General features: G+C 40.3%; 1 protein-coding gene and 1 long non-coding RNA gene across 3 annotated transcripts in view; one reads left to right on the forward strand and one right to left on the reverse strand.

Moving 5' to 3' along the window:
* Window positions 1-12,370, reverse strand: part of DPP4 (dipeptidyl peptidase 4) — a 91,259-nt gene extending 78,889 nt beyond the window's left edge. Inside the window, exons 1-2 of one of the 2 annotated variants that reach the window (XM_083348523.1) lie at window positions 12,189-12,370; window positions 8,651-8,738 (exon numbers count right to left, since the gene is read on the reverse strand). In XM_083348523.1, the coding sequence (XP_083204649.1) occupies window positions 8,651-8,738; window positions 12,189-12,194 (94 nt within the window). In that variant the 5' untranslated portion in view covers window positions 12,195-12,370. Of the gene's footprint in view, window positions 1-8,650; window positions 8,739-11,344; window positions 11,428-12,188 lie in introns of those variants that run through there. The other variant, XM_083348524.1, reaches the window with a different exon arrangement.
* Window positions 1-24,225, forward strand: part of LOC310631816 — a 263,229-nt gene that overhangs the window by 49,191 nt on the left and 189,813 nt on the right. The window lies entirely within an intron of this gene.

Consider the following 24,225-nt stretch of genomic DNA (forward strand, 5'->3'; position numbering starts at 1 on the left):
CATCTCCATTTCTTCAGTGTTGCCTGAAGATGTTTCTCTGGGCATGTAGCCAGCATGACATCATGCTGTGTTGCAGAGAGTATGGCGAAACGTGAATGCTGTACCTTACCACCAAAGTAGTACCTATTTATCTACTAGCATTTTTCATGCTTTCAAACTGCTAGGTGGGCGGGACCTGGGGCAAGAACGGGGGGGGGGGGGCTCGTCCTGTTGTGCGGCACCCAGACCTTGAACCCTGACTCTCAGCTTTCCAGCTGACAAGCTCAGCTTCCTAACTTCTGAGCCATTACACTCCCCCCCCCACACAAAGCTGACATAGTCAGGACAAATTATTTGTAAAAAGTGGTATCATATTCTCACAGAATTAAAAAAAAAATAGGCATGTCCAGCTGAAAATATAAAGAGTATCTCTGGTTTTAATTCTGTCTAGTTTTAAAAAGGACGCGCAACAGATGAATTAAAAAAAAAGAAACAAACTTGAAGTTTTAACTACTATAGGGAATTAACTGGATTCTGTGTAGATTCACTGTGTACAGATAGAACCACATCTCTCTCATGAAATGGTCAGAGAGAAGTGACAGTACACAACATGCTAGTTTACAACACTGAGTGATATGCTACCTATAATATATAGGGAGATAAAACACAATTTTAAGTGCAAAAGAATTTTTTTTACTATAGGGGGAAACATACTAGAAATAATAGGGAAGGAGAAAAGGTGTATAACTCCATAGCAGCCAAAAATCAAAAGAAGTCTCGTTTCTGACTAACACACTTAAGAAGGAAGGAATGTTAGTTACGTTTGCTGCCTTGAGTTATTTATAAAAATAATAAAGGCAGGATAAAAAATAAATAGAAAATGTATTTCTATTTAAGAAATAAACAGAAGGCCAGATACTGGCACACTGTGAGTTCCAGTCCCTTCTTAGGGATGTGTGTGACATGATAGCAGTATTCCAGTATTTGAGAGGCTGCCACAAACAAGAGGGGGTCAAATTATTCTCCAAAGCACCAGAGGGCAGGACAAGAAACAATGGATAGAAACTAATCAAGGAGAGAAGCAACATGGAACTAAGGAGAAATTTTCTAACGGTGAGGACAATCAACTAGTGCAGGGGTGTCAAACTCAATTTCATTGAGGGCCGTATCAGCATTGTGGTTGCCCTCAGGGGGCTGGGTGGGTATAACCAGGGTGGGTGTGGCCTACTGGGTGGGCGTGGCTAGAGTGCATATGGCCTACTGGGTGGGCGTGGCCAGCTCTACATCATTCACATCAAGGGTGCCTATGGGGGCCTGGGCATATTGGGACAGATCTGGGGGTCTGGCAGAAGGAGGGTCTCTGGGCCAGGGCCAAGGCAGTGGGGGCCGTTCCCTCTCTGTTTCCAGGATGGCTTCGCGGGCCACATGAAACCACTTTGCGGGCCGGATCTGGCCCCCGGGCCTTGTGTTTGACATGTCTGAACTAGTGGAACAGCTTGCCTCCAGATATCATGGGCGCTCCATCACTGGCGATTTTTAAAAAGAGGCTAGACAGTCACTTGTCTGATATGCTATAGGTGAGGGGTAGGCAACCTCGGCTCTTTTATGACTCATGGACTTCAACTCCCAGAATTCCTGAGTCAGCTATGCTGACTCAGGAATTCTGGGAGTTGAAGTCCATGAGTCATAAAAGAGCCGAGGTTGCCTACCCCTGGTATAGGTTCTCCTGCTTGAGCAGGAAACTGGACTAGAAGACCTCCAAGGTCCCTTCCTGCTCTATTCTATTCTATTCTATTCTATTCTATTCTATTCTATTCTATTCTATTCTATTCTATTCTATTCTATTCTATTCTATTCTATTCTATTCTATTCTATTCTATTCTATTCTATTCTATACTATTCTATTCTATTCTATTCTATTCTATTCTATTCTATTCTATTCTATTCTATTCTATTCTATTCTATTCTATTCTATTCTATTCTATTCCATTAAGGCTGACTGGGTGTTTTGGGCTAGTCCCTCTCCCTCAGCCTAACTCACCTCACAGGGTTGTTGTTGCAGGGAAAATAGAAGGAGGAAGGAGTGTTAGGTATTTTCACCCCCTTGAGTTATTTATAAAAATAATAAAGGTGGTGTTAAAAAAAATCTAAAACAAAGAGATGCAATTCACAAAAGCTTATGCCTTTAATAAAATGTTAGTTGAAAAAGCTGCTATCAGATTCCTCCTGATTTTCAGAACATAGTATGAGTTACCAACAGCCAGAAATGTATATTCTGTGAACACTGATTCAATCTAATAGAGATAAAGGATGCAGTTATAATCTCAAACTTAAAATATGAAATATCTGATAAGAGAGCTAGGTGTTCAGGGCAGCTTTTGTTTCTGGCAGATCACTGACAACCAAAGACAGAATGCAATGGTCAAACAGACAAACCTCTTGTTACAACAGAGAATCTCACAGAATTTTCTCCAGATTGGATTTTTAAAAAAAATTTCTACTTATTTCCTCACAAAGTGCATTTAAAATTAAGCAAAATAATTTATTTTTCCTATTTCTTTGCTTTAAGATTACATTTTCACATAAGTTTTTTTAAAAAAATAATAGTTTAAAAAGTGAAATAAATAAGTAAAAAATTACTCCATCAATAGGGGAAAAAAGATAAACAGTAATTATGTAGTGGAACAAATCCTAAATATATTACAATGATTAAAATAAATTTATTAGATTTTTATCCTGCCTTTTAAAATATATTCTGGTCAACTCAAGGCAGTGCACATACCTATGGTATTCCCACCTCCTATTTTTCTCTACTACAACAACCTTGTGAGGTAGGTTGGGCTGAGAGAACAACTGACTTTCATGCCTAAAACAGGATTAGAATTCACAGCTTCCTGGTTGCTAGGCCAGCACTTTAACTACTACACCGAAGTGGCTCTCTAAATGTGACAAAAGAAAAAAAATCCATATAATACCCACAGAGTGCAGTACAGGATTAATTCAATACTTTTCATAAAGTTTAGACAATAAATCAAATATTACATCTTTTTCATCTATAGAATACAAAAACTTCAAAGATAAACACAAACTTGGATCTTGGATCTGATTCCTTGAATCAGAAAATCATAAAAAAATAAGGTCACTGCATTTTCTTAAAAATAACTGCATTTGATATTTTTCTTTTAAAAGACCATAATTTAACATATTTCCATTTCTGAATATAAATTTTTTACTAATACAATTTGCTTTGTCTTTAAAAGAATGATTTCTGGGATTTAGTTAGTGGAATATTGGATTCCTTTTTTTAAAAAAAAATAGGTGCTCTGAATTTTCCAGAAACGCTTAAGTAATTTAAATTTTTTGATTCCAACATGAGCAAACTATCAGTAATGGCAAGAGAATGCCAACATTCCTAAAACTGCAGTATTTTGTAACCAGTAATTGGAATAATATGCATCAGTAAACTGTCTATTCAGAATGTCATGCACACTGTATAATAATTTTGAGGGTTATTTCACTTTACAATTTATATGCTGATCCTTTAAATCGCTCAGAGAGGGCTGTAAAGCACTGTGAAGCGGTATATAAGTCTAAGTGCTATTCCTATATGGAATTATTCATCCACTACAAGAGGAATTAAGTTGTTCAAATAACACAGTGTACAGTAATTGTTTCTGCTGAAAAAGGTTATTTTTCTATAAAGAGAAAACTTCCTATTTTTTCTGTATGCCAAATTTCTGGTACAATTTCATATGTAAAACACAAAAAAGAAGCTTCTGTAAGAAGCTGTTTCACTGATGTTACAATTATTTCACTGGTTCCTTTGCAGATCCACACATTCTCATGAATGATAAATTCTAAAATTCACAAGGATAATTAATTCTAAAACACACAGGAACTACGAGTGCTCATTGGCCACAAATTCATTCAGTATTTGAAGTTTAATAAGTGTAATGTTGAGAAACCTATATGTGGGCCAAGAAGCAACAGTGAGAACTGGACACGGAACCACTGATTGGTTCAAAATTGGGAAAGGAGTCTGGCAAGGCTGTATACTGTCGCCCTGCCTATTTAACTTATATGCAGAGCACATCATGAGAAGGCAGGGCTAGATGAATGAAAAGTTGGAATTAAGATTGCCGGAAGAAATATCAACAACCTAAGATATGCAGAGAAGGGACGCGGTGGCTCAGTGGGTTAGGACACTGAGCTTGTCGATCAGAAGGTCGGCAGTTTGGTGGATCAAATCCCGAGTGCCGCGTAGCAGAGTGAGCGCCTGTTACTCGTCCCAGCTTCTGCCCACCTAGCAGTTCGAAAGCACGTAAAAATGCAAGTAGAAAAATAGGGACCACTACGGTGGGAAGGTAACAGCGTTCCGTGCTAGTCATGCCGGCCACATGACCACGGAGACGTCCTCGGACAAGCACTGGCTCTTCAGCTTTGAAACGGAGATGAGCACCGGCCCCTAGAGTCGGAAACGACTAGCATGCATGTGCGGGGGAACCTTTACCTTTAAGATATGCAGATGATACCACTCTAATGGCAGAAAGTGAAGAAGAACTAAAGAGCCTCTTGTTGCGGGTGAAGAAGGAGAGTGCAAAAGTTGGGTTGAAACTAAACATTAAGAAAACTAAGATCATAGCATCTGGCCCTCTCAATTCCTGGCAGAATTGATGGGGAAGAAATGGAGGTAGTGACAGATTTTATTTTCCTGGGCTCCAAGATCATTGCAGATGGAGACTGTAGCCAAGAAATTAAAAGACGCTTGCTCCTCGGGAGGAATGCCATGACAAATATAGACAGCACACTAAAAAGGAGAGACATCACCTTGTCAACAAAAGTGCGTATAGTCAAGGCTATGGTCTTCCCAGCTGCAATGTATGGCAGTGAAAGTTGGACCATAAGAAAGGCCGAGCGCCAAAGAATTGAGGCCTTTGAGCTATGGTGCTGGAGAAGACTCCTGCAAGTCCCTTGGACTGCAAGGCGATCAAACCGGTCAGTCCTAGAGGAGATCAACCCTGACTGCTCTTTAGAAGGCCAGATCCCGAAGTTGAAACTCAAATACTTTGGCCACCTAATGAGAAGGAAGGACTCACTGGAGAAGAGCCTAATGCTGGGAAAGATTGAGGGCAATAGAAGAAGGGGACAACAGAGAATGAGGTGGCTGGATGGAGTCACTGAAGCAGTGGGTGTGAGCTTAAATGGATTCCAGAAGATGGTAGAGGACAGGAAGGCCTGGAGGAACATTGTCCATAGTGTCGCGATGGGTCGGACACGACTTTGTAGCTAACAACAACAAAGTGTAATGTTATGCAAATTATACTAATTACTGATCTAATTTAAGCTAAAGCATATAGTAACAAATAACCAATTTCATCTGATATAACAAAAAAATGAGACCAAATTTATGCTGCATGTGAATTCATTTTTAACATGATACTTTATTCAATTATATCCTGCCTTTATTATTTTTACAAATAACTCAAGTTGGTAAAAATATTTAATACCTTCCTATTTTTCCCATAACAATAACCCTGTGAGGTGAGCTGGGCTGAGACAAATGACTGGCTCTAGATCACACATCTGGCTTTTGTGCCTCAGATGGGACTAGAACTCACAGTCTCCAGGTTTCTAACCCGGTGACTTAACCACTAGATCAAACTGGTTTTCCAGACCCTATATGCTCAGAGAACAATTTCTGAATAACTGAGCTTGAATTTTGGCCTCTTTTCAGTTTACGTATAGAGCACCTTAACGTATAAACATACTAAATGTAATGCAATTATCCAAAAAGACAGCTTGGGGTAGTGGTTAAAGCAACAGGCTCGAACCCCAGAGACCGAGGGTTCTAGTCTTGCCTTAGACACAAAGCCAGTTAGGTGAGCTTGACCAGTAACTTTCTCTTATCCTTAGGAAAGAGCAGACAATGGCAAACCACTACCAAAAAACTCTGTCAAGAAAATGGCAGAGACTGGTCCAGGCAGTTGCCAGGAGTCAAAAATGGACTCCAATGTGAAACTTCTGGAGGAGGACAAGGCAGACTGAAATGAAGGTGATGAATGTGGCAAAGAACAAACAGCCAGTGAATAGACCGATTTTTTGAACCTCTCTAGACAAAGAGAGGATGTGAGATTGCCCACAAGTGCTCCAGTTATTCAATAGTTCGATAACAAAATCTTTAGTACAAATCTCAAGTTACAACATTAAATATTTCTTCTCTTTTTCCCTTAACATTTACTGTCTCGTATTCAAGCTATCAACTGAGTAAAAACATCATTATTACATTTATCAATACATTTTTATCTTATGTATATCTTAATTACATTTAATCTTCATAAACAATCCATATCCTGTTATTAATCTTTACCAAATTTTTAGTTTCTCATCAATATTCCAATTCAACCTTTGATATTTATAATTTTTCAGGCTTTAGGTAACCAAGATTTCCCTTGTCTCAATTCATAACAAAATCTAATATCCAAAATACACATTTTATCTATTTGAATGTACATCTCGTTCTATTTCCTAAGAGTTATCTAATTAATAAATCAAAACCTTTAATAAATCAAAACCATTATGTATATTACCTGGGTTAATCAATAAATCAAACATATGCATAATAATTAATTTCCTTTTTCCTTTTAGGTCTAATTTTTAACTATTAAACAAATAAAATACTTATTTTCAACTAACTTCCAAGATAATTCCCCTTACCTCAACTTCTCCCTTTAACCCTCTAATTAATATGAAATCTCCTCAAATAAGTCAAAACCCCAACATTCTTCAACCTTATTCTGGCTTTCTTCATTTGCCAACTAGGCTTCCATATTAGTGCTTTTAGATCGTCAAATAGATCTCCCTTTATTATTATATATGTTATTTGAAATAAAGGAGACCATTTAATTGCCATTTTTTTCGAAGGATTAGCCCATTTGTGTTCGTTAAGTTGTCTCCCTGTTATTCCAATTCCCCATGCTTGCCCTGATATGTTTGTCTTCCATTCAATCTGTTCTTCTTTCTCAGATTTCATATAGAAATTTATATAGAAAGTCATTTCCATTTTCAGTGTTGTCACTTCCTTTTCTGGATTTTCCATCAATGGTATTTGTTGGTCAATTGAATCCTCTGTCTTAATATTTGATTGTCTCACTTCTTCTGTTATCTTCTGCATTGTTGGTTCTTTCGTTGTAGTCAAAGTATGGGTTTGTGTATCTAAGCTGGCATTTTGATCTTTTATGTTAGGTCTTATTTTATCACAGGCTGAAAAAATGGTTTCATATATTGCTTTCAACATGGAAAGAATCTTTTCCTGGTCTTCATCCATCTCTTTCATGTATTTATAAAGTCTTTCTAGTAGAAGTTATTTATCAAGCAAGATTTTATAGTCCAAGGTATTTCAACATCTCATATAGTGACCAATATTCCTCAAATACATAGGAAAGCAATTTCCCACATATAACTCTGAGAGTCAGTAAAGGTTTACATTCACAGTTCAAGTAGGCCAGTTATGCAACCTAGCTGTTCTCTTACAGCTAAGTCTCTCACAGGTGGTGCCAAGGTCACAAAAGTCTTATCTAAGGTCTGGGCTTCAAGCAAAATCTCTTTTAGGAAATAACAAGTTGTAATACCAAACTTCGCCACAAGATGTCACCGATGCCATTTAAGGTTTGTTAAGTCCAAAGATTTTTATACGGTAATCCTTTTCCCAATTTTATTTCTTTTTTGTAGATAAAAACAAGAGTATCCAATAAAAATAGGAAAATTTTTGGTCCCCATGTTTTAGGAACATATAAATCCAATTAGATTAAAGTTGTTCTTTTAATGCTTTGATTCCCCTTGATAGTCAAACGCCGCTATTCTTAGAGGGTGGGATAGAAATTCCCTTTCCTCTCTCCTCACAGGGGGAAAGACAGTTCAGGCAGCTTTTACAGGAAGAGAAAGTACTTAGGGTAAAGAGAAGATCAGATCTCACCCAGTTTCAGCCACGTTGCTTTTGATGTGCTTGGTGGTGAATTTGACTTCAGCTGTCTGCATCCTAGTGATGGGTCATATTACTATGGCCAGTCTTTCCTCCGCCAGTTTGGAGGGCTGCCCCAGATTGAGCAGAAGGGCTGCCGCCCTCCTGCGATCAAGCAGGGGTCCCCTCCTTGCTTGTGGCCCCTACAGGATGACTTTCGACCCTTTTCAGGGTCCCCCAGTGGAGCGAAATCAGACGTGGAAGACGGAGCTCACCTTCCCAGTGTCTGCACCGGCCGTGATGACAAACCAGAACCCACCTGCATTTCTCTATTTGTACCTGATTTTCTTATTTCTACAATCTATTTCTTATATTATTTGAAAATATATTGCAAAGAAAAATACATAAATAATTTTAAAGGAGTAGCATTACATCCAATGATTTATTGAAACAGCTTCCCCTTTTCAGATTTACATAGAAATGTAAAAAAAAAAAGTAGGTTGCTTTAATAAGTAGCAGGGAGATGCTGTGTTCAAGCTACATCAAATACACTTAATTATTTGAATTACTTTCAAGAAGAAAAACCCGGACTTATATTACACCAAATAACTTATTTTGGATCTATTTTAGGTAAAGAGGCTCTGGCAGAAGGCTTTAGAAGTTCGAGTTTCAAAAATTTACAATGTTAAAATAGGAAGTGATGATTAAACTTACCATCCCTTGTTAGCAAAACTACTGGAACAACTATGGCCGTAATGATAACTCCAAGTGCAAGAAGACCTAATAAGCATTTCACTACAGTCTGGAAAGAAACAAATGAAGAAGTGTATATTAGAAACTGGGAAAGATTTTGACTAAGCCTAAGGCTTATTTACTACAACATCCTGTTTTCAACAATGATGCTTCGGAGAATTGCACTAGCGGAAATACTGATATCATGAAGAATGTTGCTACAGTGATCCAGAAACACATACCTAGCTAGCATAGATAGTGGCCATTGATAAATGTTATCTTCCTTGAATTTAAGTAATTCCCTTCAAAAGCTATCTGTAATTTAATTGTGCACTTGTAGGAATGTTGTCCTTTAAACCAGAGGTCCCCAACCTTTCGGGCACCAGCGACCGGTTCCGTGGAGAGAGGTTTTTCCGTGGACCGGAAGGGCCGTTATTTTGTGTGCTGCCTGCATCTCTCGGATGGGGCTTGGCTTGTTTGTGCGGCCTGGTTGCTGCCATGCCGCGGCCTGGTACCAGTCCACAGACAGGGGGTTGGGGACTCCTGCTTTAAACTACCCCAAATCTCTCTCCAATTACTTTTACTGGAAAGCCCATGATTGTAATGCTACAGTATGAAAGGTAGAGAAACCTTCCATATTACTAAAATGATGTAAATGCTTGAGCCATAGGGAGGCCTGAGGAAAAATTGATATATATTTCTCCTAAGGCAGACATGTCAAACACAAGGCCCGGGGGCTGGATCCAGCCCACAAAATGGTTTCATGTGGCCCACAAAGCCATCCTGGAAACAGTGAGGGAACGGCCCCTGCTGCCTTGGCCCTGGCCCAGAGACCCTCCTTCTGCCAGAGACCCTCAGATCTGTCCCACTCCTGCCCGGGCCCCCTTAGGCACCCTTGATGCGAATGATGTAGAGCTGGCCACGCCCACCCAGTAGGCCATACGCACTCTGGCCACGCCCACCCAGTAGGCCACGCCCACCCTGGCCATACCCACCCGGCCCCTTGAGGGCAACCGCAATGCTGATGCGGCCCTCAATGAAATTGAGTTTGACACCCCTAAGGCCTTCCCCTCCGCAAAATGAAAAAAAATATGAAACATTTTCAAATATGTTTCTTTAATATTTTTATGCAATAATGTGGAGGTCTTTTTGGGGATGCACTATTTCTGGGTTTAACTAACTTAACATGTGAAAGAGTAAGCAGAGCCTGCATCAAGACAAAACAGCTTTTAGAAGTCTAGTATACAGTTAAAAATAAAGGATCAGAAAAAGTAGAAGCTGTTACTAAGTATACCACTTCATATTCAGAAAAAGGAAGCTGTGGCAAAATGAGGTTCTTGGGAGGGCTGTGCCTCTCTCCTCATTTTCTAAAAAATAACACTTTTGGTATATTGTTCAGAATGCACACTTCTTTTTCTAGAACATGGTGGTTTCCTGTATTTTCAGTTTGCCTTCTTTTTCTACAAAGGCATGAAAGAGATACAGTACTAGATTTCTTAGAATATAGCACCTTGTTAATACCATTTGTAAGACATTAAAAACTTTTTAAAGTAGATTCAAAAAATAAATTCACATTTATTGAGTAAATAAACTGTATTTTTAAATTTTACTGTATACTCTACATCAAACATACTTTTATGAACAAACCAAACTATCTGTCACGCATTTATTTCATATGTAACTAAATGAATTTATATTCATAAAGGGTGCTAAAACTACTTTCAATTTCCCTCCAAAATTTCATTTTCCCCCTCCCGGAAAACAAAACAGTAGTTTTCCTGATAGTTTCATTAAATTCCAGGAATTTTATTTCTCTAATCCACATCCGTGACATTACAAAGCAGTAACCCTCATCCGCGCATGATACAAATAGGATTCTCCTCTCAGTTGAGTGGTTTATTTTAATTTTATGTTAAAATATTTAAATTCACAGAACTAATTAGGTTTTATGCATTTGAAAAGCATCTGTGAATAAAAACTTCCTTCAATCATCCTACCAACCATTTTCGATAAAATTAGCCCTGAAACCAGAATATTTAAAGGACAGATTGGAAAAAAAAAAGCTTGTTTTTCATGGAGGAGAATAAAGCTAAATACAGCTGGATTATCAACAGGCCTCGCCATGCTCTTTTAAAAAGAACTCCCACCAATCATCAGGGTTGTTCTCTAGTTATATTTATTGTTATTATTATTAGTTCCTTTGAATCAGGTTCCTCTCCTGTGTACATGGACAAGTCCTTATTGGTTTTTTTGGGCAAGATTTTCAGCAGTGATTTGTCACAGCCTTCTTCAGAGGACCAAGATAAATGACTGGTCAATCAATGGTCATCCAGCTGGCTTTAGACCTAAGGCAGGTTTAGAACTCCTAGTTAAATGTGGCCGATTTGGGGCAGTAGTTAAGGAAGGAATTTTAAGGAAAATTCCTTCCTTAACTACTGCCCCAAATCGGCCACATTTAATTTAGAACCAGTAGATTTTAGCTATTTGATTCCCCCCCCCCTTTGATTACTCATTTAATACAAACAACCTGCCATGTAGCACACTTATCAAGATATCAATAGTGGGATTATAAAAAGAAATTTATTTCTCTAAGGAGTGGCAGAATCTCAACAGTTACACATTTATTCTAGCAACTTGTCCACAAGGCACGTTGTATTTTACATATAATCCTTTTACCTGGTAAAGCCCATTCAATACTGCAGATCCTCGTCTGGATCTGCGTTGCTTTCGTAAGGTTAGCTGCCCATTTCTCTACTAGGAGAACTGTGACCGTACAAGGCTCGCTTTCATGCTACAAGCATGGAAATCACTCCCATCAAACATCTTTTCTGTACTATGTTCTATCTCTTTTTGTAAAAGTAAGTATACTTCTGAATGCTGTGAACAAAACAACACAGGCAGGAATATTTCTGCGCTCCCCGCCTCCTGCCAAAGGTGACTGGAGTAACGTGGCTTGCTACTTACTACCCAAGGAAAGACATAAAACTGAACTCCAAACTTTTTTTTTTTAGTCTCCGAGCAGGAGAAAAGCACTCCTGCATATTTATCTGGCTTGTGGAAATTAATCTGAGCGCAGGAGTTTTGCCCCGGGACTGACGTTTCGTTGCATTTTTAAGATACAGCCGAGAGGCTGGCTCCGTTGAAGGGGCTTATCCACCTCCGAGTGTTATTGCAGCAGCGGCAGGGGTGCAATTTTCCACAAGCTCAGCAAAACAGCCCCCTTCAGAAATTACACCGCCACGTGTGCAACCGCGCGGGGCCGGCTAAGGAGGCTGCCCGTTGGAATCGTGGGGCGCCTTCAACCGTTGCACGTTCGCTGGCAACAACCCCGAAGAGGGCGAAGCTCTCTCCCCGGCCAAAAAAGCCAAGGCGAGACCTCGAGCTGAGGGCGAGCGCCGCCAAGTCGCCTTCCTTGCGCCCGAGCGGCGCCTTGGCGCAAGCACTTAAGAGGAGTTTCGCCTCAGTTTCTTTCCCGCGGCTACCGAGCTAGACGTGAGGGGGCTGAAGTCCACTTACTGACCTTCATTGCGGGGAGCTCCTGCTGCTTCTTTGGCTCCCAGTGTGAAAGGGAGGAAACGGCAACGGCGGGCGCCCTTTCCTCAGCTTCTCTCCCTTTTACCCTGCCCTTCTGTCCCGGATACGCTGGGTCGTCAGCAGCGCCAAGTTAAACATTAGAGAAGTTCGGCGACGAGGGCAAAAATCTTCTCCCTCTTGTCATTGTCACCACAGGCGCAGCAAAGCAACCGGGGAGGAGGGAGGGTGGAGTCCGGTTGGGCGAGCGGGTCAGGAAGAGGTGGAGGGGGAACCGAAGGCGGGGAAGACAATATTGGGGGGCGCCAGGTGCCAAGGCCTGGGGTGGGCAACCCACAAGGCACGAAGTAAAAGGCCCGCGCCTGCCAGAAAGGCAGGAAGTTCGCCGCGGTTTGGAGAGCGCGGACGCCGCTCAACCGGTGGAACTGGGTGTGGGGAAGAGGCAGAGATTTTGGCGCCCGTGTGAAGTGAACAAACCAGGCTGCTATGCACACGGATAACAAGTCCAAGCAACTTCTGGACGACTAAAAAGAAAGATGAACCAGGGCTGGTGGTGTGGCCCTGAGTGATTCTGAGGCTTGGTTTCTTCCTTTCACCCGAAAAAAACGACCCCCTTGATTTGGTCTTTGGGAATTAATATTGCTGAAGTATGCTGAATGCAATTAGATTTTTTCAGAAGCAAATGTTTCTGAATGGGACATGTTTTTTTTAATCGCATTTATATCCCGCCCTTCTCCAAAGACTCAGGGCAGCTTACAATCTAAAGCACAAATCAATGTGCTTAGCAATAGCCTTCATTCTATGTATATGTCTGCTCCCTGGGGCATTATTACAAAGTCAGCATATTGCCCCCAACAATCTGGGTCCTCAATTTTACCTACCTGGGAAGGATGGAAGGCTGAGTCAACCTTGAGCCTGGTGGGATGCGAACCTGCACTAATTGCAGGCAGCTGGTGTTACTTAAGGAGGCATTAGCCCACTGCTCCACCAAGGCTCCCCTAAAAGGGAGGTTTCTTACTGATTTATTGTTATGTCCCCAGTCCAAATGTTTATAAAGTATGTTTGTATTTAATGCAGAACATCTGCTCTATGATCCTGTTGGAGGCAGCTTTCCCAACCTAGCGCCTCATATGTATAGCCAACATGACAGGCTGGCTGGGTTTGTGGGAACTGTGGTCTGATATATTTGGAGTGCGCCAGAGCTTCCTTGGATCCAAAGGCCCAATGATGGGTGATCTGGAGAACCCTCCCAGACTCTTGTTCAGTGTCACTTCTTAACTCTTGAAGAATCTTGTTCAGTGTCACTGTAAAGCATGTTCAGACTAGTCAGTCAAAATGTGCCTTGTTTTCTGAGTTACTACTTCTCCCAATGTTTCAGCACAGCTTTTCGCTTCGAAAAAGCACACAAAACGTGTTCTTTCAGAAGTATCAATTTCAAGAGGTAAGATGTAGAGTTTGGGCATTTTTGCAAGTTAAACTATTTACCATAGCAAATCAAAAATATATCAATAATGATAGGTGTCTCAGGTGCAGTCCCAAATGATCTGTACCACCATGGAAATACCATCGACATTGACAAAATCACCATCTGTTAATTGCAAAAGGCAGCTTTGGGACAGCTTACATCTTTCAAAAGATACTATGAAACGACAACATCTGCCTATCTCAGGTTTTGGGAAGAACTTTTAATAGATGGGATAAAAATGTCAAATCCAGTCTAAGCATCTGACTGACTTTGTGATGAACCAAATTGAATAAGAGTAATCTTCCAGTTAAGCACTGTCTTGAGGTGGTTGTGGGGATTGTGTGCTCTGAAGAAGATGAGAGCCATGTCAGAGTTTCAGCCGTACTGAGCCAAGGACAGACAAAGAGTGTCTCTTCCTTAAACAATATGGTGAGACATAACCAGTGCTTTTTTGTAAAAGAAAAAGGTGCCGTAACTCACACACGTCATACAACCTGCCTTGCCTGCCCTACAAGGTTCCATCCAAAAAAGGTGCCGGAACTCCGTTCTGAGTGTTCTATGAGAAAAAAAGCCCTGGACGTAACTTACTGACACCAATATCAGATCAACAGTTGCCCAGATCAACAAGGATTGGAGTTCCTGGACATCTGGTGACAAGCAGGCTACAGCAGTGGTGGGATTCAGCTGATTCGCACCACTTCGGCAGAACCGGTAGCTAATTTTTTGTTGCCCATGCCCAGAATGGACTTCTGGAAGCAACATCCACACAGAGAACCGGTTGTTCACCTATTTGAATCCCACCACTTGGCTACAGGTCTCAGGACTGAGGGCTGAGCAACCAAGGCCAGCAGCCGCAGGACTACAGTACTGGAGGAAAAGTTGCTTACCTTTCACAAATATATCCTGCAATGATATCTTTAATATGGTAAACAACAACATCTGCCTATCCCAGGTCCTTGGGAAGGATTTGATAGGTGGACAAAAATGCCAAATCAGCTTTAAACATCTGGCTGACTATCCGGCTGACTGTAATAATAATGTACCAGTACAGAAAGCATAAATAGGTATAATTAGTGATCCAATGCTATATTCCAGGAAGTGCCCATCATTTGGATGCCAAAATACATATTGTTTCTTTAAACGGCTAAAGTCTTGGAAGATGACCACCATTTGGTATTTGCATTTTAAATTCTTTACCAGATTTCAGGTCATAGCAAAGCTAAATGAGATTTCAGGCATCAAATTTTTTTGAACCTTAAATGCATTTTTATTTAATTTTGTCTATATTATACTTCTTAAGGAGAAGAGATTTGCCATGTCCTCACAGATACCCTGTCATCAAACTCTCCTTTGTGTGAAGTGGTCATCAAAAGTAAACCATGATGGAATGGTCTGCGTGAAGGATTGGCAACTGCTGGACCCATCTGCCCATCCAGGGCCTTTAGAAGACTTGGATGGCAGTGGCAGAATGACCTCTCCTTTCTCATTCTGTTCTGAATTAATATATTATTATTGCTATTATTTATACATTTAAGCCAACAGGAATGTGCGAGAAACTGAAAGTGTGGAAAGAACACTGTTGACTATATTTCAACGCTTACCTTTATTGCCTTTAATTAGAAGTATTGATCCAGCCATTTTAAACATTAAACCATAGGCAACTCCGCCCCCAGTCCAATATACATCATTAATGGCTACTATTTAAAACAGAATCCAAATCAACGGATTTTGTTCTTCTGTATTTATTCTGTGTATGTCCATTTGGTCTCATGATGAATTTCTCCACTTACTTTCAGTTCTGTTTAATAGAGACAAATTACATACACACATACACATATGTACATCTCTGTGTATATATTAGTACTCTATAGGCTTTTCAACTTAAAGCTGGAACATGACCATTTGGCCATTTATAAAGCCAATTAAACAGGCACATTTGTTTTCAGGATATCCAAAAACGTGCATACAAGTGTCAAGCCCTGCTGGGTTGCCATCCGTCAGGGACGCCTCGCCGCACCAGCCCATCTGTCCCCGACACGCCGGAGTCCTCTGCCTGTCTTCAGACACCGTTCCTCGCAACTACACAGAGAAGCGGCTCCCCCCCATCGCTACCGGTCGGGTACGGCGTTCCACTCGCCGAGGCTGCAGCAGCTCGCTGCCGGTCAGCTGACGTCTGCGCCTGCGCCCAGACGGCGGGAGCAACACCAGGCAACCGCCGACCAGCTGATGGGCGCGCCTGCGCAGGACGGCTACGCGGCACCCGAGCGGCCGGCTCTGAAGCCGCCGGCTGCACCTGCGCCCAAGCTGCAGGGACAATGCCAGGCACCTACCTACCAGCCGACGGGTGCACCCGCGCAGGACGGGCATGCACCTCGCAGGCAGCTGGGACCAGTGCGAGGAGAGGACGATAGAGGGGCAGCCGGAAGGACCGGACCGCCACAGGCAGCCGCTGGCTGGTGGGTGGCCATGCCTGCACTGCCCCTTTCCTCAGCCGGGCCTTCGGGCGGACCAGTGGCAGGGCCATTTCGGGTGGTGGGTCAGGATGAGGCTTACCTGGCAGATGGCCCTACGGGCTCCAACGATGTGCGCAGAGGGTGGCTGGTGCGCAGGGTGATGGGTGGGGTCTTTATGAGGTGGCGGGCGGATGCCGGTTTGTTTTGGAGGGGTGGGGTTGGGGCGTGTCCTCATGATAAAAGAGCGTTGGAGCTGGATGCTGCCAACGCTGACTTTAATGCGGTTTGCTGTGTGTTGGAAGAATAAACCTCGTCACTCGTTCCTTAGCCGTGTTTGTGTTTCATCGTCGAGGACGTTTGTGACAACAAGGTCCTCCTATATTTCACATGAATTAATAAGCTACCAGTTTTACATTCTCCTCTTGCATCTATTAAAGTCTTTACTAATTTGTAATCATTCAACAGAATAAGTGTATATTTAATGAACAATATTGAATAATGATATGTACATGCATCATGTGCTATGAAGTATATATATGAAACATGTTTATGATAGTACTGCAGAATATTTCCATAAAATTAAAATATAGCAATGTGAGCTTTATAGTTGTTCTCACTGTCATCCAAAATATATTTCATAATGCTTTCCTTTTTGGGGGAGGATGTTGTTGTTGTTCCTTTGTGTCCCTAAGGAACAATTACCTTTAAACAGTGAGAATATTTTTTAAATAAGGAAAGCTTCCCTTACTTTGCATCCTTCTTCAGTGTCAGTAACGATGGCTTAGAAAGGACACAGTGTATGCCACCATTTTGAAGAAAGTGGCTGAGTGGCTCTTGGATCCAGGGCCAGATGGAAATCGGGGTAAAGATATCACTGGGAAGTATTTCTCTGGTTTCAAATGACATCAGGCATACAGTATGGATGTCTACACATTCAGTGGAAACCTTTCGTGCTATCTTGAACTCTGCATTAGGCTCTGTGTGCTCCAAGTCTGCTTTAATGACTCCCCAACCCAACAGAACCAGGTTGGGGCAGGGGGGCATTAAAGCAGAGCCAATTTCACACAGGAATGCACAGGAATGAAGGGTATCTGTTTACCAGTAGTATCTATTCTGCCAAAGTACTAATAAACTTGGGTTCAACCTTATGCACGAACATTTTATATAACCTGGGTACTCAAAAATCAATTATTCTCTCAGTCCAAACATAGCAGTGTAAAGGTATGTGAGAATAACCTTGGGAGACAGGGCAAAGAGAAACAATCAAGGGAGGGGGTCTGATAAAAGTCAGCTGAGCCCACAGAAGGAATGTGGGTGGGCAAGAGGCTCAGAAGAGACCACCCCTACTTTCTTGGCTTGTAAAAGAGACTGGGGAGGGAGGGAGAGGTCAGATTTGCAAAATCCTGCTAATGTTATCATACAATACAATGAAGTAGAATTAGCTCATTTGGCTGTGTTTTCTCTCCGATCTATCTTGTAAGACTGACAAGCAATGAATAGTTTTCAGAAGTGCAAGGAAGAAACAAGTAATGCTCAGAGGTCCATCTGTTCAGTGGATCTTGACAATGCTTTGCATGTAGACCATAGATAAGCACTTTACAGTAAAGGTTATGCTTCTTCCACTTAACAGCCATCACTTCTGAAGCATATAAGGGTCTGATGCTGGACTCTTTCACCCACATAAAAACAAAACCCTGATTAATTCATTTGGCTAATATATATCTAAAGCTGAGATTGGGCCCATTATGGCATCAGAATTCATTTTATAAAGTCCCACACAGAAGAAAAAAAAACCTGTGGATAAACAAAATGAAGAATTTCCAGGTCACAGAGTAAGCACCCATGCATTCAAAAGCATAGTTGTTCAATGTTAAATAAACAGATACCAAAAGCATTTTTTGCAAAATCAGAATCTAATTCTAAGAAAGATGGCATAATATTGGGTATGTATGCTGAGTAATCCTGACATTTGCCTAATTTTGTACCCACAAAGTTCTCTCCATAGTTTCCTATGTTGCTTTTAACTGGAAAAGCTATGAAATATATGAAATGAAATACAAAATATATGAGCAGCTACTATAGACAAGTGATATCTGGCATGTTACACTCTTTTGATTCTGATCTATGGTTTGTCCAGAATAAAATAAAATGCAGAGAAAAATCCAGAGTCTGAGATAATTGTTCTTCCTGGTTATGGAAGCAGAACTGCAGTGAATTGTATCGGTTTCTGTGTGATATAAAAGTGAAACAATTTCTCCAATCTGACAAAAAATCATTGTTGCTGTCGTCATCGTCGTCGTCATCATCATCATCATCATATTTAGATATGGGCATCTGGGGAAAACTCACATGTGGGCTATTCATCTAAAAGAACATCACTTTTAAAAATTTTTTATCAGAGCTGAGGTCCTATTGAAGCAGCAGGCTAAGCACACAACTGCATGGACTAGAATGTGCACACATACTTTGCTGCATTTGTCATAAGTATATTTCAGTGTTGGTATCCATTCTTGGATACTTTGTACAAGATTCAGAAGAAAGACCATTTGTGCTTGCTCATTTTTTCCATTTCAATAGCAACAAAAGCTTCCTTCATCTAGGACAGGGGTAGGCAACCTAAAACACTCAAAGAGCCACTTGGACCAGTTTCCCACCGAAAAGAAAACACTGGGAGCCACAAAACCCTTTTGACATCTAAAATGAAGATAACACTGCATATATTGTTTTTTTTACCTTTACGCTATGTATAAAAAAACTAGAGTGTTCTGCATTTATGAAATCAATGAACTGCTACAAAGAAAACAAATTTTTATTTCTGCATGCAACAAAAGCATTTTGAACTCCAAAAAAAAAAAAGACGCTGGTTCGAAGGTTACTTTCAAATAAATTACTCAAATGTCCATATGAATCCTCTTATTTATGAAATAAAAAGCCAGTGCAAACTATAAAAACTACAAATAGAAAAATAGAAAAGAAAAAAATTGTGGGGGGAAAAAAAGAGAAAAGGACAGGAGAAAGAGGGGAAAAAACCCTTTCTCCTTCATCCCAACAGGTAAAAACAATTTTAGTAACATCTACCATCTTTAAATACAGCATAATTATCCCCATACCTCACCTCTTAATTAAAAAAACATTAAAATATTTCATTAAGCATTCTTTACTAAAAGTCCAGTAAGGACAACCACATATATTCATATTTTCTCTCTCCCTCTCTCTTTTTCTGCTCTTGGTCTGCCAGTCCTCTTCCCCCACTCAGTGTGTTTGTGTGTTGTGTGAGTGAGTGAGTGACAGAGAGATAAAGAGAGGCACTTGTGCTTCCCTTCTCTCTCTCTCTCTCTCTCCCTCTCCCTCTCCCTCTTTCTCTCCCTTCCTCCCTCTCTCTCCCCTCTTTCTCTCTCTCCCTCTCCAATCTTCTGCTCACCTGGCAAGCTGGCTTCATGCTGTTTTTGGATTAGCTGATACACATTCTTATTGGGCTGGCTCTCTTCCTGCTTCCTGCTTCCTGTGGAGCAGGAGCCCCACCCAATAAGCTCATCAGCTTCTCAGAGGACAGTGTGAGTTACACACATGCACACAAACACACACACACACACAGAGAGAGAGAGAGAGAGAGAGAAGGGAAGCGCAAGTGCCTCTCTGTCTCTCTCTCTCTCTGCAAACTGGGAGCCACAGGAGAAGGCTAAAAGAGCCGCATGCAGCTCTAGAACCATGGGTTGCCGACCTGTGATCTAGGATCTCTGTAAGATAAATGTGCCTTTCATGTAAAAGTCTAGCATGATGTCTGAAGAAAGGCTGCAGAGTTTAGAAAAATCCATCTCTTGCCAACTATCACTCACTGCATTGAGAGACCTATAATCCACACATAGACGAAGACACCCATCCTTCTTTCCGCAGAATAGCACGGGGGCTGCTGTTTTTGGCTTTGCCTGGCTGGATGAAGCCCCTTGCTAGATTCTTCTCTGTAATTTTTTTCAGATCCTGTAACTCCTGCAGGGTTATGGAGTATAATTTTGGCTTAGGTAACTTTGCCCCCAGGAGTATTTTAATAGCACAGTCTGCGGGTTGGTGAGGGGGTAGTTTGTCAGACCGCTGAATACTTCAGCTAGGTCTCAATATTCCTCTGGTATGCCTTCAAATTCACCCTCACTTGCTGCTGCTACCCTAACCCTAACCCTTAAACCTAACTGAATCAAAAATAATACAATGGACCATGGACTAGAATTTCCTCATGAACTAGATTCAGAACAGCTAAATCAAAGAATAATGCCAATCTATTGATGGAACTATAAAACAACATGTGTTTTTACATGTCATAATGTAGGTTGTTTTCCCCCCCCCTATGTTCAAGCAACTGCTAATTTGATAATGTCTATTCAAAGGGCAGCTAAACTTGCATAATTCATTGTGTGATCTACTTAGATATAGCAGTTCTTTTCCAGCTATCTTAGTGTAAAAAGTTATGGGTTGGAGGCAAAGTCTTCTATTGGAAAGGGCTAACTCAATTCTCATCTCTTGTACCTCCTTGGAACGGTAGACTCCAGTTCTGCTCATTGAAGCATTCAGCTTGATCCTAAACTACTGGGTCCCATTTATTCTGATTATCAGTATCCACCCTGAATCACAAAGACAGCAGTTCAGAATTGTATAATACAATAATAATAATAATAATAATAATAATAATAATAATAATAATAATAATACTTTCAACTGTCCAAAATGTAAATTGTAAAAAAGCAAATAACTTGCACATGATGAGATACCCCCTTCACCCCAATAAAAGAGTACAATTTAATCAAACATGCATTAGCCAATATAGAAGAACCCCAATGCAAAGAAACAGTCTGACTCAAGCTAAATAGCCCCAGGCAAGCAAACACTTAACACAACAGATACAAAGTAACAATTTTAAACCATTCAAGATAAGCCGAAATGCCAGAATGTGAGACCAGCTATCAACAATTAAAACTGGTAGGATTAGGACAGAGTCACAATAATAACAAATAGATAACAAATAAGCAAGGATTAACATTTTCCTGAGCAATATCTAAAAAAAATTAACTCAATAGACACTGCTCCACGAATCAGAAATGACAGTTTTACAGCCACGAATCAGAAATGACAATTCTGAAAACCAAGAAAAGGTATAAAAACTCACATTTAGGGAAAAACATTCAGGGATTTGTGCTGAATTGTCACTCAACCTTCATTGTTCTATTTCTTCTTCAAGCTCTGATTGCAGGAATCCTGGCTAGAAGAACCCAAAATTGAAGAGCCTTGGTGGAGCAGTGGGCTAATGCCTCCTTAAGTAACACCAGCTGCCTGCAATTAGTGCAGGTTCGCATCCCACCATGCTCAAGGTTGACTCAGCCTTCCATCCTTCCGAGGTAGGTAAAATGAGGACCCAGATTGTTGGGGCAATAAGCTGACTTTGTAATAATGCCGCTTGGGGTGTGTGTGAAAACCCTAATAAGCAGGCATATACATAGAATGAAGGCTACTGCTAAGCTTGTAAGCCACCCTGAGTCTTCGGAGAAGGGCAGGATATAAATGGAATTAAATAAATAAATAAATAAAAATAAAATGGGGGCATTCCTCCCTCACACTGGATAAGATTATGTGGTGGAAAGGACTTTCCTTTGCTCTCTTTGGTCACTGCAACTTCCAAACATCTTCAGCTTCAGAAAGTCACCCAATTCCTCTTCTCACATATCCCCACTCTTTGAGGTTGTGAACTTTTGAGCCAGGAGTAACTTCTAATTTTAACCTCTGTGTTTTTCACTGTGCTACATTTAGATGCATAGCGAAAAAATATTATCTACTGTAAAAGCAGTTGGTGTTATTGCTCTAGTGAAATTCTGCCATTCTTCAAATTGTATTCTGATTTAAGCAATAGACATCTCTCAGCTCAACACTTAGCTCTACCTGTAGATGTCTATGAGATTAACTCCACATCAAACTCTCATTTTCTGGGTAATTGGAAAGTAATAGGAATTTGAACCCTAGATTTAAAAAAATAATGAAATTCATTTTTAAAAGAAATATATATTGTACGAATACCAAACTTTAGTTTCAGATGGTATTACCAAGTTTGAACTATACTGTATATTATGACTGGAGAAATTAAATAATGCCCTTCTTTCAATGTTATGTAATGTAGGAGATGAAAATATAGTCCCTTCCTCATATAACAAGGTGAGACTGGAGCAAACTTGTGATAGGCCCCACAGTAGTGATTTAAAACAAAGCTTTGACTTGAACTTTATATTATTTCACAATACGAACATACTATTTGTAATCTGCTGAGCTTTGTGAAATATGAAATTGCAAAGTAGATAGGTCTATGTATATTTGGAACATGAGTATTGTAACCGTGGGAGAAATAGGGAACTGAAAGTAGCTGATAGATGCAGGTTCCAATGTACATGGGTATATGTGGAAAGTTATGTTCAGCAGAAAGTATATGTGGAAAGTAGGTCAGCAGGGGGTCAGTAAGAGGTCAGCAGAAGTCAGCGGACCACCTGACTACAGTCCTAGAACAAGAAAGGGTATAAAAGGTTGGGACTGGACCTGACTGATTTGCCATTGGCCTATAGCTGTCCTATTGGAATTTGCTATAACCATATGGTCTTCATTGCAATGGGTTATTAATGTACGTGAAGTTGTGTTATTATGCTTGCTATGTTCCAAATTATTAGAAAAATAAACCTCTGAATCTTAAAGTAAGAATTATTGGTTTGTGTTGCTGACTCTTGTCTTTTCCTCTGGGTTTTTTCCATGACAGTAATGATCCTCGTCTGCATACTATAAATCCATAGCCAAACTGTTAATTGAATAGCTTAATGAACATCTGTGATTAACTATGAAAAGGATGCAAAAGAAAGTGCTATCCAAAGGAAAGGAATGAAGTTTCCATTAAAATATACATGCTGAAGATAATCCAGAATGAAAAATATGAAGTAGTGGAGGAATGCTCTAGACATAATTACATAACGGGAATAACTTTGTGGAGAATATTTTCAGTCACTTGCTTATAATTGTCACCATCTTTAAAAAAACTGGCATGCATATGTTTATTTAAAATACACATCTAAAATTGGTTATAACAAAGTTGCAGGTCATAGAACAACAATATAACAAGGATCCTTTGTTTCATGTTACTAAGAACTGCAAAATGCAAAGGAATTAAGGATGAACTCTGTCCTCATTGATACTGCCACTGATAGCAAGTCCTCACTGACTTCCATTTTTCCCTGTGGATCTCTGGAATATATTTTCTAAAACCTACAGCTTTTTTTAAACTATAGTTTTTATAAAAAGACATTTACAAATTACCATAGTGAAATTTGGCATAAATGGAAAGAAACTATTGATACACTGCAGATACATCAAAATATTTATGCTGTATTTATGTATTGCAAACCCACCCAGTGTCCTGAGATTGGGCTAGTTACAAATAATATTGATACATGAATAAAATAAACATGTTTCTGTGCTGTTCTTTATTTAACAAGAAGAACACAGTGAAGAGAAGATGATAGTTTTTAAAAATCATGACACACTAAAAGGCAAGAGAGCTTCAACCAAGCAGGGATACCTTTATTAATTAATTCATCAATCAAATTTGTATAATTGTCCATCTCACAAAGAAGGAACTCTGGGAAGCATACAACAATTGAATTAAACAACAGATATAAAACAACGTATATAAAAATATAAATCCATATTTAAAGATAAGCATTCTAAAAAATGAATATACAAAGGCAAAGAGGGGATAAACAATGGCTATCTCCACAATGGAGCCATCTAAGCAAGTTTCTGGTTCTCTGGGAGCCCCAGGCCTGATAACATAACCAGTCCCTAAGAGGATGGACCAATCTAATTAGATAACAAATGCTAATATCTAATTACATGGCCCTGTACTGTAATTCCCAGGGAGGCACAAAGGCTGACCCTGTCAATTGGAAAGCTGGCAACCCAGGTTCGAGGCCCGAGTGCCACATGATGGGATGAGCTCCTGTTATTTGTCCCAGTTTCAGCAGTTCAAAAGCATACAAATGAGAGTAGATAAATAAGAGACTTCCGGTTTGCCAAACCAGCCGACATGGATG

This window comes from Vipera ursinii (genome assembly GCF_947247035.1).
Source record: "Vipera ursinii genome assembly, chromosome: 1".
NCBI classification, from domain to species: domain Eukaryota; kingdom Metazoa; phylum Chordata; class Lepidosauria; order Squamata; family Viperidae; genus Vipera; species Vipera ursinii.